The sequence below is a fragment of the Hypanus sabinus genome, chromosome 9 (assembly GCF_030144855.1).
Source record: "Hypanus sabinus isolate sHypSab1 chromosome 9, sHypSab1.hap1, whole genome shotgun sequence".
NCBI lineage: Eukaryota > Metazoa > Chordata > Chondrichthyes > Myliobatiformes > Dasyatidae > Hypanus > Hypanus sabinus.
In genome coordinates, this window is record NC_082714.1 from 3,955,041 (window position 1) to 3,968,812 (window position 13,772).

At 42.2% G+C, this 13,772-nt stretch overlaps 1 protein-coding gene across 1 annotated transcript in view; it reads left to right on the forward strand.

Moving 5' to 3' along the window:
* The window catches only part of xpo6 (exportin 6), a 166,215-nt gene that overhangs the window by 118,484 nt on the left and 33,959 nt on the right, over nucleotides 1-13,772 (forward strand). Inside the window, exons 11-13 of the mRNA XM_059978874.1 lie at nucleotides 1,967-2,059; nucleotides 4,832-4,901; nucleotides 10,290-10,449. Of these exons, the coding sequence (XP_059834857.1) occupies nucleotides 1,967-2,059; nucleotides 4,832-4,901; nucleotides 10,290-10,449 (323 nt within the window). The remainder of the gene's footprint in view (nucleotides 1-1,966; nucleotides 2,060-4,831; nucleotides 4,902-10,289; nucleotides 10,450-13,772) is intronic.

Genomic DNA, 13,772 nt, shown 5'->3' on the forward strand with positions numbered 1-13,772 from the left:
AGCCAGCAGAGTTAGAAATGTACTCACCAAATACTTTGACCCATAAATTACTGAATAAATAGGTATACAGGCTTCCCCCGCTATCCGAAGGTAGAGGGTTCCTATGGAACCGTTAAGCCAAAGAAGCAATTACCATTAATTTATATGCAAAAAAATTTTTGAGTGTTCCTAGACCCAAAAAGTAACCTTCCAAATCATACCAAATAAAACATAAAACCTAAAATAACACAAACATATAGTAAAAGCAGGAATGATATGATAAATATACAGCTTATATAAAGTAGAAATATTGTATGTATGGTGTAGTTTCACTTATCAAAACTGGGAAGACAGCAAGCTGAAATCGATTTGGAGAAAAAAAAAATCAGCACGTACACGCCTACGCACATACACGCATGCCCTCACAACCGCCCACACAAGGCTTCACAATCATGGTAGTCTTTCTCGGGGTAAACACAAGTATAAAGTGGGTGTCTTTTTTCATAACAGCGAGCTGTCATAAAGCAAACGTTTGAAAAACGGGTCCACCTGTACTCACTTTGCCCTGTTTTCTGTTCTTGCTTGTATGAAGGTGGTTTACCTATTTATGCAAATACTTCTCTGACAATAGATGTGTAGCAGCCTAACATAACATTGTATGGAAACACTGATGCAGACATGTTTTATACATTTAACAAGGTGCTTTATTAATGCAACAGTGTGTCAGTTTTTCACTGTTCATTGTCACCTGGGTCATACCGTCCGTGAACTCCCAGTCGGTTGCCTCCATGTCCTCCTGCGCCAGAGCCAACAGCTGTCCATCATTTGGCAATTTCCTTTTAAGTTTTTCTAGTCTGTAATTGCGCAAACGCGCACTTTCACAGTGAGATTCGACACCAAACATGTCACTTGTTTTCTGTAGATGTGTCCTATGCATACCCAGTAGGGGGAGATTTGCCCAAATACCTGTTTTAATGTGGACAAAGGTATTTTGAAAAGCACTTGGTTTTTACACAAAACCGGAGTTTTCAAAATTATCCAGTCTAGTGTGGACGTAGCCTAAAAGGAGTACCAGTAGGTTAATATCCAGCATAAAGCAGCACTGTCAACAGTATTGTCAACACAGTATTGTCAACAGTTTTGGGCCCCATATCTCAGAAAGGATGTGTTGTCATTGGAGAGAGTCCAGAGGAGGTTCACAGGAATGAAGGGGTTAACATATGAGGAACGTTCGGCAGCTTTGAGCCTGTACTCACTGGAATTTAGAAGAATGTGGGATCTCATTGAAACCTATACCAAATGTTGAAAAGATGAGATAAGGTGGATGTGGAGAGGATGTTTCTTATGGTGGGGTTTTCCAGAACTAGAGGGCACAGACTCAAAATTGAGGGATGACCCTTTAGAGCAGAGGTAAGGAGGATATTTTTTAGTCAGAGTAGTGAATCTGTGGAATGCTCTGCCACAGACTGCAGTGGAGACAAGTCCCTGGGTATATTTAAGGTGGAAGTTGACCATTTCCTGATCAGGGCAGTATGGGGTTGAGTTGGATCCAGGATTAGCTATGATGGTATGGCAGAGCAGACTCAATGGACTGAATGGCCTAATTCTGCTCCTGTGTCTTGTGGACAACTTACAATGACCAATTAATTTACTAACCATGGAATGTGGGAGGAAACAGAAGTACCCAGAGGAAACCTACACGTACATGGAGACAATGTACAAACTCCTTATAGACAACATGGGAATTGAATTCCAACACCCCCAGCAGTACTATTGTCACGCTAACAGCTATGTTACTGTGGCGCCCTACAGACTAAAAAATTCTTCAGCTGGATATACTGTATACAGCGGATGTTTAGTTGAGTGCATTCATGAGAGTATGTGACATTTAAGGAAAAAGGTTTTTAATGTAGCTTGTTTATACACAGAGATCTTATGAACCCATAGAGGTGTGCCCCTGTAACCGTGAGCTCCTTTCTCTCTGCAGCAACAGACTGAGTGGCAGCGGTATCTACGGCAGAGTTTAGAGGTGGTGGCCAAAGTGATGGAGCTTCTTCCTTCCCACGCATTTTCTACAATCGTGAGTAGAATTTACAGGATATTACAGTAAAACAGGGTGACAGCCACCCAGATTTGGCCAAGTCTACTACCTGTACTCCCTGCACACAGTAATCCCAATCCCCACACCTCCATCTGGGTCAACACCACACAAAGTAAACAGGCACAAAGATAATCCGGCTGCTTCTTGGATCTTGTTCTGCCATTCAGTAAAATCCTCATCTTAACACCACTTCTCTTCTCTCCAGGAATGAAGGGGTTAACGTACAAAGAGCATTTTTGACTCTAGACCTGTAATTGCTGGAGTTTAAGAATGAGGGAGAGATTTCATTGAAACCTATTGAATATTAAAAGACCTTGATGTGGTGAGCATGTTTTCTATAGTAGGAGAGTACTGGACCGGAGTGCACAGCCTCAGAATAGAAGGACACCCATTTAGAACCGAGATTAGGAGGAATTTCTTTACCCAGAGGGTGGTGAATCTGTGAAATTCACTGATGGTTGTGGAGGCCAAGTTATTGAATATATTTAAAGCAGAGGTTGATGGGTTCTTGATTAGTCAGGGCATCAAAGGTTACGGGAAGAATGCAGGAGAGTGGGGTTGAGAGGGAGGATGAAGTGCAGATCTGACTTGATGGGCCAAATGGCCTAATTCTAGTTCTATGTCTTATGGTCTCTTCTATACTCAGATGTCAAGAATAATCTCTATGGTACCCCATGATTCCTGAGTTAGTCACTGTGTCAGCAGTCAGAGGAATCTCACCAACCTCATTCCCAGCTGAGGAGATTGTCTTACTGTGGCTAAGCAGGCTATGTTTGTATTTGGAGTTTAAAAGGATGAAGGATGATGTTACTGAAGCATACTAGATCCTGAGGAGGTGTATCAGAGAGAATGTTGTAGACACTGGATCATTAGGAATATCTACAGTAGAAGGAGATAATGTTAGGGATCCCTGTGGTCACCCCGAATTCACCCTATTGGAGATATCATCCTGCCACACTCTTGCAGCTTTACAACTTTCTCCTCTTTATTTGCGATGAAGGATCTCAGACCCAGAACGTTAACCCTGTTTCTCATCCCACAGCTGTAAACTAACCTGCTGAGAAATTCTTGGCTTCCAGGCAATGCAACACTTCACCTGTAAATTTGTTGGGGTCGTCTATTATATCCAGTGCTCCAATGCAGCCTCCGGCATCGTCGTGTTAATCGACTTATTCTTGGGGACTGCTTTGTTGGTCGACTCTGCTCCATCTGCAGAAAGCAGAATTTTCCAGCAGCCACACATCCCCATTCCCGTTCCAACATGTGGGTTTATGGCCTTCTCTTCTGCCACTCTCAGAGTGGAGGAGCAACACCTCATTTTCCGTATGAATAGCCTCCAATTTGTTGGCACAAACTTGATTTTTCCTTCCGTACTTTTTCCCTTTTCCTTTCCCTTTTTCTTCTAATCCCCACTCTGGCCTCTTACCTCTTCCTCACCTGCCTATCACCTCCCCCGATGTCCCTCCTTCTTTCTCCATGGTCCATTCTCCTTTTCTGTCAGCTGCTTTCTTCTCCAAACCTTTGCATTTTCCACCTGTCACCTCTCTGCTTCTAATTTCAGTCCCCTTTCAACCACCACATGGCTACACCTATCACCTTCCAGCTTGCCCCACTTCCCTTTCCCTTCCCGCCACCTTTTATTCTACAATCTTCCCCCTTCCTTTCCAGTCCTGCTGAAGGGTCTCGGCCTGAAATATCAACTGTTTATTCATTTCCATAGCTGCTGCCTAAACTGCTGAGTTCCTCCAGCATTTTGTGTTTCCAGCATTTTCTCATTTTTGTTTTGGATTTCCAGCATCTGCAGTTTTTTTGGGTTGTTAGGGAATTGAGACCAAAGGTATTTGAACACAGGAGGAATTGGTCCCAGGGTAGAATGGCTTTCATATTGAAAGAAGGGGTGAATGGTTTACTCCTGTTTTGTGTGTATTGTTCTTATACGATCATTTTTTTGTGCAACACCTTATTGAATAGAGATATCCAGTACAATATCTACTTGTTCCCCTTTACCCATACTGCCTCATCAAAGAACCCCAACAAAATCACCAAATACAATTTCCCTTTCATAAAGCCTGTTTGATTTGCCTGATTATCTTTCTGTCTTTCTAAATGTCTGGATTTAACCTCAAACTGATAAAATTGTTTATTACTGTCACATGTACCAAGGTACAGTGAAAATCTTTGACTTGCATACTGCTGTTCTTGCAGATCATTTCATTACATTGAGAATAGGACAAGGGAAACAATAACTGCAGAGTACAGTGCCACAGTTAACAAAGAAGGTAGACAGTAAAGAGGCTATCTTATCATACTAGGGGACTGTTCAGTATTATAGCAATGGGATATAGTGTTCAATGATGGTTTCCAGCACTTTCCTAATCACAGATGTTCAGCAAACTGTATTCTGACACTCTCCTTGAATAGCAATGTTACATTTGAAGATTTCTAATGAAGTCATGCTTACTGCATTAAAGCTGACACTTTTCATCTCTGTGTATTGGGACTAGCTGGATAACAGGTCTTTGTCCATTGGAATTTAAGACTAATTGGGTTTGGTTCAGCCTGGAAACACTGTTGACTACATCTGACAGTTTTCCTGTTCCATCACTGTTAGCTGGAATTGAACTATTTCAGAAAGCAGAAAGGTCCCTGGTTATCCACTGCTGTTCCTGCAATAACTTCACAAATAATTCAACAAATTATTCTAGAATTGTTCCTTTTAGTTGTGTTTACTTCTTGTTTTTCTGTCCCTAGTTTCCCATCTTGCAGGATAACCTGGAGGTTTATCTAGGGTTGCAGCAGTTCGTTGTAACCTCTGGACAAGGTAAGTGGTTAGTCTGCTCTTAGCAAGCAACTCTAATGACGCTGGCTGTTATCAAAATTATTTGTCTTTACAAATATATGTAACCTTATAGTGCTGAAACCACGAAACAAATTAATGGTGCAAGTGACTGACTTGTAAATAGTGAAACCAAATCTCCCATGATTGGAGCAAGTGAATATAAAAGGAGATTAAGTGTCAGTGCTTTTGGAGAAAAGTTCTCGATAACTTTACAGAGAAAATGTTATGTTGATTGGGAGGAATTGATACAAGGTGAATCACGAGGTTGTACAGAACAGAAATGGGTCCTATGACCCAACTCATCCACACCATTTTACACTAATCCCATTGGCCTGCTCTAGGCCAAATCCTTCTCTTCTTTGCTATTGTAGAACTTATCAAATTTTGTAATCATCTCTGTCTCTACCATTCCCCTGGCAGCTAAGTGCATATACCCACCAGTGTCTTGTGGAAAAAAAAACCTGCCCCTCAGGTCTCCTACAGATCTCTCCCCTTCCACTTTAAATGTATGCCCTTTTGTTTTACACCCCCCCCCCCACCCTAGGTAAAAGATTCTTTCTGTGCCCCTCATAGTTTTATAAACCTCAACAAGGTCATCCCTCGGCGTCCTATGTGTGAATAACTCCAGCCTGTCCAGACCTTCCCTTATGTAACTGCAGTCCTCCATTCCACACAACACCATAATGAATTCCTTCTTTATTCTTTCTAATGCTTCCTGGACTGTGGTGAGCAGAGATGTACACAGTACTGCGTGTGTAGCCTAACCAGTGTGACATCCCACCTCCTGTACACAGTGCCCTGGTCTAAGAAAGCAACCATATCAAATGCTCTCTTCACTGCCCTCTTCACCTGTCGCCATTTTAAAGAAACTTTGTACTTGAACTTCACAGTCTGTCTGTATGTCAGAAATCCTGAGGTCTCTGTCAGGTCCGTCTCAAATGCTCTCTATCCACCTGTCGCCATTTTAAAGAAACTTTGTACTTGAACTTCACAGTCTGTCTGTATGTCAGAAATCCTGAGGTCTCTGTCAGGTCCGTCTCAAATGCTCTCTATCCACCTGTCGCCATTTTAAGGGAAATTCGGACATCTGTATGTCAGAAATCCTGAGGTCCCTGTTATTTACTGTGTTTTGCCTCTTAGAATTTGACGTTACTTCACTCGTCTAGTTTAACTTCCATCTATCACGACTCAGCCTAACTTTCCAGCTGATCTGCATCCCACCTGATCTATTTTACAGCTTTCTTTGCTATCTACTGCTACTCCAATTTTTGTTTTGACAACAAGCTTCTAAGTCATCCAAGTAGTTTATACAGTGTAGATCTCTATATATGACAAAAGCAGTGTTCACAGCACCGGGTTCCTGCAGTACACTGCTGCTTACAGATTTCTGGACACTCTTTGACCACCATTCTTTGCCACCTATCACTGATTCTTGATCCAGTTTGCCTCGTCATGGACCATCATGTATTACCTACATCAGTAGAAGGGAAAAACTGAAAGGTCACACTGGATACCTTGGTTTATCATAGTCACATCTACAAGATATAGTGAGAAGCTTGTCTTGCTTACTATTTATAACAGGTCAAATCATCACACAGGTAGAACAAGGGAAAACAATAATAATGCAGTATATAAAAAAATAATAATTTTGTGTGGATTTTACAATAAAGTGTAAAATCCACACACAAAAAAAAGTCCAGTGCAGGCAAATGATAACATGCAGGTACATAAGCAAGTTGAATAGGGAGTTAACATTGGCATGTGGCAAAGGTAATGTCGCAGTAGTTTTGGGGGATTTCAACATGCAGGTGAACTGGGAGAATCAGGTTGGTGCTGGACCCTAGGATAAGGAGTGCCTACAAAATGCATTCTTGGAACAGCTTGTATAAGAGCCGACCAGGGACAAGGCTATTCTGGATTTAGTGTTATGTAATGAACAGGATTTGATAAGTGATCTTGAAGTAAAGGAGACGTTAGGAGGTAGTGATCATAATATGATAAGTTTTTATCTGCAATTTGAGAAGGATAAGGGCAGCTCAGAGGTGTCAGTGTTGCAGTTGAACAGGGAAAACTATTGAGCCATGAGGGAGGAGCTGGCCAAAGTTGACTGGACGGATATCCTAGCAGAAAAGACAGTGGAACAGCAATGGCAGGTATTCTAGGGAATAATGCACAAGATGTAAAATCAGTTCATCCCCCAGAGAAGGAAGGATTCAAGGGGGAAAGGGGCCACAGTGGTTGACAAAGGAAGTCAGAGATTGCATAGCATTAAAAAAAGTATGACAGAGCTAAGGTGAGTGGGAGGACAGATGATTGGGAAGTTTTTAAGGAACAACAGAACTTAACTAAAAAGGCAATACGGGGAGAAAAAGATGAGGTACGAACGCAAGCTAGCCAGGAATATAAAGGAGGATAGCAAAAGCTTTTTTAGGTATGTGAAGAGAAAGATGATAGTTAAGAACAATGTTGGGCCCTTGGAAAATGAATTGGGTGAAATTGTTATGGGAAACAGAGAAATGGCAGAAGAATTTAATAAGTACTTTAGATCTGTCTTCACTAAGGAAGACACAAGCAATCTCCCAGATGTATGGATGGGCCAAGGACATAGGGTAACAGAGGAAATGAAACAGATTGACATTAGGAGGGAAATGGTGATGAGTAGACTGATGGGACTGAAGGCTGACAAATCCCCAGGTCCAGATGGTCTGCATCCTAGGGTACTAAAGGAGGTGGCCCTGGAAATTGCGGATGCATTGGTAATCATTTTCCAATGTTCCTTAGATTCAGGATCAGTTCCTGAGGATTGGAGAATGGCTAATGTTATCCCACTTGTAAAGAAAGGAGGGAGGGAGAAAACAGAGAACTATCGACCTGTCAGCTTGACATCGGTGGTGGGGACGATGCTAGAGTCCACTATTAAAGATGAAATAGTGGCATATCTAGATAGCAGTGATAGGATTGGGCCGAGCCAGCATGGATTTACCCAGGGTAAATCATGCTTGACTAATCTGTTGGAGTTTTTCAAGGATGTAACCAGGAAGTTAGACAAGGGAGATCCAGTGGATGTAGTGTACCTCAATTTTCAGAAGGCATTTGATAAGGTCCCACATAGGAGATTGGTGGGTAAAATCAAAGCTCATGGCACTGGGGGGAAGACATTGACATGGATAGAAAACTGGTTGGCAGATAGAAAGCAAAGGGTAGCGGTGAATGGGTGTTTCTCGGAATGGCAGGTGGTGACTAGTGGGGTGCCACAGGGCTCGGTATTGGGACCACAGCTGTTTATGATTTACGTCAATGATTTAGATGAAGGCATTGAGAATAACATCAGCAAATTTGCTGATGATACTAAGCTGGGTGGCAGTGTGACATGTGATGAGGATGTTAGGAGAATTCAGGGTGACTTGGATAGGCTGAGTGAGTGGGCAGATATTTGGCAGATGATGTTTAATGTGAATAAGTGTGAGGTTATCCACTTTGGGAGTAAGAACAGGAAGGCAGATTATTATCTGAATGGTGTAGAGTTAGGTAAGGGAGAAATACAAAGAGATCTAGGAGTCCTTGTTCATCGGTCACTGAAGGTGAATGAGCAAGTGCAGCAGGCAGTGAAGAAGGCTAATGGAATGTTGGCCTTTATTACAAAGGGAATTGAGTACAAGAGCAAGGAAATCCTCTTGCATTTGTACAGAGCCCTGGTGAAACCACACCTGGAGTATTGTGTACAGTTTTGGTCTCCAGGGTTAAGGAAGGACATCCTGGCTGTAGAGGAAGTGCAGCGTAGATTTACGAGGTTAATTCCTGGGATGTCTGGACTGTCTTACGCAGAGAGGTTAGAGAGACTGGGCTTGTACACACTGGAATTAAGGAGATTGAGAGGGGATCTGATTGAAACATAAGATTATTAAGGGATTGGACAAGATAGAGGCAGGAAATATGTTCCAGATGCTGGGAGAGTCCAGTACCAGAGGGCATGGTTTGAGAATAAGGGGTAGGTCATTTAGGACAGAGTTGAGGAAAAACTTCTTCTCCCAGAGAGTTGTGGGGATCTGGAATGCACTGCCTCAGAAGGCAGTGGAGGCCAATTCTCTGGATGCTTTCAAGAAGGAGCTAAATAGGTATCTTATGGATAGGGGAATCAAGGGATATGGGGACAAGGCAGGAACTGGGTATTGATAGTACATGATCAGCCATGATCTCAAAATGGCGGTGCAGGCTCGAAGGGCCGAATGGTCTACTTCTGCACCTATTGTCTATAACGAGGTATGTTGTGAGGCCAAGAATCCATCCTTTCATACAAAAAGGATTTAATGTTGAGGCTTTATAAGGCAATGCAGAGACCTCAGTTGGAGTATTTTGAGCAGATTTGGACCCCCTACCTAAGAAGGGATGTGCTGACATTGGAGAGAGTTCAAATGAAATTCACAAAAATGATTCCAGGATTGAACTTCCATAATATGGAAATTCAGATTTTGGGAAAAATACTGGCCAGAAACTTGCTAACTTCCTCCAGCATTTGTGTGTGTCACAAAAAAGATTCTGGGATTGAAAAGCTCACGTATGAGGAGTGTTTGATGGCTCTGGGCCTGTACTCACTGTAATTCAGAAGAATGGTGGGGGTGTGGGATCTCATTGAAACCTGTCGAATGTTGAATGGCCTCAATATAGATTGGATGTGGAGAGCATGTTTCCTATGGTGAGGGAGCCTTAGACTAGCAGACACTACCTCAGAACAGGGACATCCAGTTAGAACTGAGATGAGGAAGAATTTCTTCAGCCAGAGAGTGGTGAATTTTTGCCACAGGCAGCCGTGGAGGCCAGTTCTTTATATATATTTAAGCCAGGTGTTGATAGATTCTTGATTGGTCAGGGCATTGAAGGAATAGGGGGGAAAGGCAGGAGATTGGGGCTGAGAGGGAAATTGGATCAGCCATGATGAAATGGTGGAGCAGATTTGATGGGCCAAATGGTCTAATTCTGCTCCTATATCTTTGGGCCTTAAGATCTAAACTATTCAATCAAGAGTCTAATACCAGCAGGATAGAAGCTGTACTTAAGCCTGGTGGTATGTGCTTTCAGGTATTTAAACCTTGTGCCCTTGATCACCATGGTGAGAAGGGAAGATAATCAGTATCTCCTTACTAGGAGTTGATGACATGGACTTTGGTTCCAACTGGGAATGGCTTCTACAGTCTGCTGGCGGTATTAACAAGTTGGTATCACTGTGCATACTGACAGAAGTGGCTAAGGAGGGGTGCAGTGTGGCATTGTAGCCTCAGCTGTAGTGATTGCAAGGGTACTATGTTTGCCTTTGCTTGTGCTGATGAATAATAGTGTACTTTGATCATTCAACACAAATATGTTGTTCTTTAGTTCACAGGCTGAATATTACAGCGGAGAATGACTGTCGCCGCTTGCATTGCTCGTTACGTGATCTGAGTTCACTCCTTCAGACTAGTGGTCGCCTGGCTGAGTACTTTATTGGTGACGTCTTTGCTGCCAGGTTTAATGATGCACTCAGTGTAGTTGAAAGGTAAGACCTCCTCCTTTTGACTTCTTTGTTAGCTGTGTAGCAAATAGGCATTTGACCTCAAGATTACAGCTGGGTGGTTGGAGAACTCTTTGTGTATCTGAACCTCTTGGTCCTGTTTCCATGACCTGCAGTGTCAATTCAGCATGCCACCGATTGCTGGATTAGTGGGATCCTTTGTGGGCTGGACTATTTATTCTGCTTTAAATGATGCAGAATATCTTTTTTTTTAAATGTTCACCAAATCACACAAAATTGTGGAGGAACTCAACAAGTCAGGCAGCAATGAAAGGAAATAAACTTTCAAAGTTCTAAGTAATTTTATTATCAAATTACATTTATGTCACCATATACAACCCTGAGATTCATTTTCTAGCAGGCATTCACCACAAATACAAAGAAACACTATAGAATCATTGAAAAACAACACACAGTCAGTGACAGAGAACTAAGCAATATGCGAAAGACAAGTTGTCCAAATACATTTTTTTAAAAAAAGAGAAAATAATATTGTGAACATGTAGAGTTCTTAAAAGTGAGTCCATAGGTTGTGGAATCAGCTTAGTGTTAACGTGAATGAAATTATCCATGTGATAACTGTTCCTGAACCTGATGGCGTGGGCCCTATACCTCCTTCCTGATTGCAGCAGTGAGAAGAGAGCATGGTCTGGATGGTGGGGGTCCTTGATGATGCATCCTGAAGTTACGGGCTGAGGCCCTGATAATGGCTCTCATTCCAAAACGTTGACTATTTATTCCCCTCGATGGATGCTGCCTGCAGTTCCTCGAGCATTTTGTGTGTGTTGCTCTGGATTTCAGCATCTGCAGTCTCTCTTGTGTTTATATTTGCCAAATACTCAGCTGGTCAGTCAGGATCTATTAAGAAAGGAACAATAAATTGTAAAAGTCATTAAAGTTTTTGGACTTAAATATTACCCTCCTTTTTTTCTATCTGTAGACAGTGCCCAGTTTGCTGAATATTTCCACCATTTTCAATTTTAATTTATTAAATAGGAGTTATTCTGGATTGGGTGTTGTTCAATGAACCGGAATTCATTAGAGAACCTAAGGTAAAAGAACCCTGAGGGAAAAGTGATCATAATGTCATCGAATTCACCCTGAAATTTGAGAAGGAGAAGCTGAAGTCAGATGTATCAGTATTACAGTGGAGTAAGGAGAACTACAGAGGCGTGAGAGAGGAGCTGGCTGGAATTGATTGGAAAAGAACACTGGCAGTGGTGACAGCAGTGTGGCAATGGCTGGAATTTCTGGAAGAAATTCAGAACGCACAGGATATATACATCCCAAAGAGGAAGAAGTGTTCTAAAGGAAATCTGACATAGCCGTGGCTGATGAGAAATCAAAGCTAAAGAGAGGACATATAATAAAGCAATTGAGATGCTTCTAAAAACCAACAGAAGGCAACTAAAAAAGTCATTAAGAAGGTAAAGGTGGAATATGAAAGTAAGCTAGCCAGTAATATTAAAGAGAATAACAAGTTTGTTCAGATAGAAAAAGTATAAAAGAGAGGCAGGAGTGGACATCGGATCGCTGGAAAATGATGCTGGAGAAGTAGTAATAGGGGACACCGAAATAACAGACAAAATGAGTAAGTATTTTATATCAGTCTTCACTGTGGAAGACACTAGCAGTATGGTGGAAGTTTCAGGTGTTAGGGGGCATGAAGTATGTGAAGTTACCATAATTAGAGAGGAAATTCTTGAAACTGGTAGGTGAGTCACCTGGACCAGATGGTGTACACTCCAGAGTTCCGAAAGAGGTGGCTGAAGAAATTGTGGTGACATTAGTAATAATCTTTCAAGGATGGTTCCAAAAGATTGGAAAATTTAAAAATGTCACTCCACTTTTTAAGAAGGGAGAGAGAAGAAGAAAGTGTAACCTCCTGGGTCACCTCAGGCTCGCTCAGCTCGTTCTCGTCTAGGGGGAGCAGCCTTCGGCCCCGCCAAACTGGGTAATCAGCTGGTGTGGATGCTGTGTGATGTCCCCGCCTTGCCCAAAAACAGACAGTACACCATAAGCGATTAAATGAGTACAATTTATAAAGGTTACTATAACTAAGTGATTAATAATGATACAGTATATATGAAGAGAAAAAAATAAAGAAAAGGCACCAAACTTATCAAAGTCCAAACCACTTCGTGCACAACCGTTGGAGCTCAATTATTGAAGTCTTCTGGCCACCATTCGATCCCCTCCGAACTCCTCGACTCGCAGCTCAGGACCCTCCGAGTGGTCAACCAAGCACATCTAGCTTCATCCCCCCTCCTCGGAGTACCTCCGGGCCTCGGACCCCCGCTTGGGGTCTGTTCCTCGCCCAGTTTACAGCATTGCGTCCTCTCTCTCGACCCCCTCGTGCCGATCTGCCCAAAAGCCCGTCAACAGAAGCTTACAGACTCAGAAGAAAGAACATTAATCCCCATTTGGTTTACAAAGGAATACAATTCTCCCAGCACTCTCTCGCAACAAAGAAACATTCCTGCTTTTAACAAAACAAAGAAACCCTTTCCCAACAGTAACAAAGTAAAAAGAAGAAACCCCCTTTACAAAAGGAAATTATAAACCAGTTAGTCAGATCTCAGTGGTTATGAAGATGTTAAAGTCGATTATTAAGGATGAGGTCTCAGGGTACTTCAAGGTGTGTGATAATATAGGTTGTAATCAGCAGGGTCCCTAAAGGGAAAATCTTGCCTAACAAATCTGTTGAAATTCTTTGAAGAAATACAAGCAGATTGGGTGGATGTTGTGTACTAAGATTTTCAGAATATAAAGGATGTCATGGTGAAATTTTATAAAGCACTGGCAAGGGTTCAAAAGGTTCATGAAAGTGATTACAGGGTTGAACGGATTGTCATATGAAAAGCTTTTTATGACTGGGCCCATATTCACTAGAATTCAAATAATGAGAGGTGACCTCATTGAAACATACCGAATGGTGAAAGTCCTTGTTAGTTTGGATGTGGAGAGGATGTTTCCTATGGTGGGATAGTCTCAGACCAGAGAGCAGAGCCTGAGAATAGAATAGAGGGGCGTCCTCTTAGAATGTTGATAGGGAGGAATTTCTTTAGTGAGAGAATGATGTTTCTGTGGAATTCTTTGCCACAGGCAGCTGTGGAGGCCAAGTCTTTATGTATACTTAAGGGAGAGATTGATTGATTCTTGATTGGTCAGGGCACGAAGGGATACAGGGAGAAGGCAGGAGATTGAGGCTGAGAAGAAAAATGGATCAGCCTTGATAAAATGACGGAGCTGACTCAATGGGGCCCAATGACCTAATTCTGCTCCTTTATCTTATGGTCTAATACCAT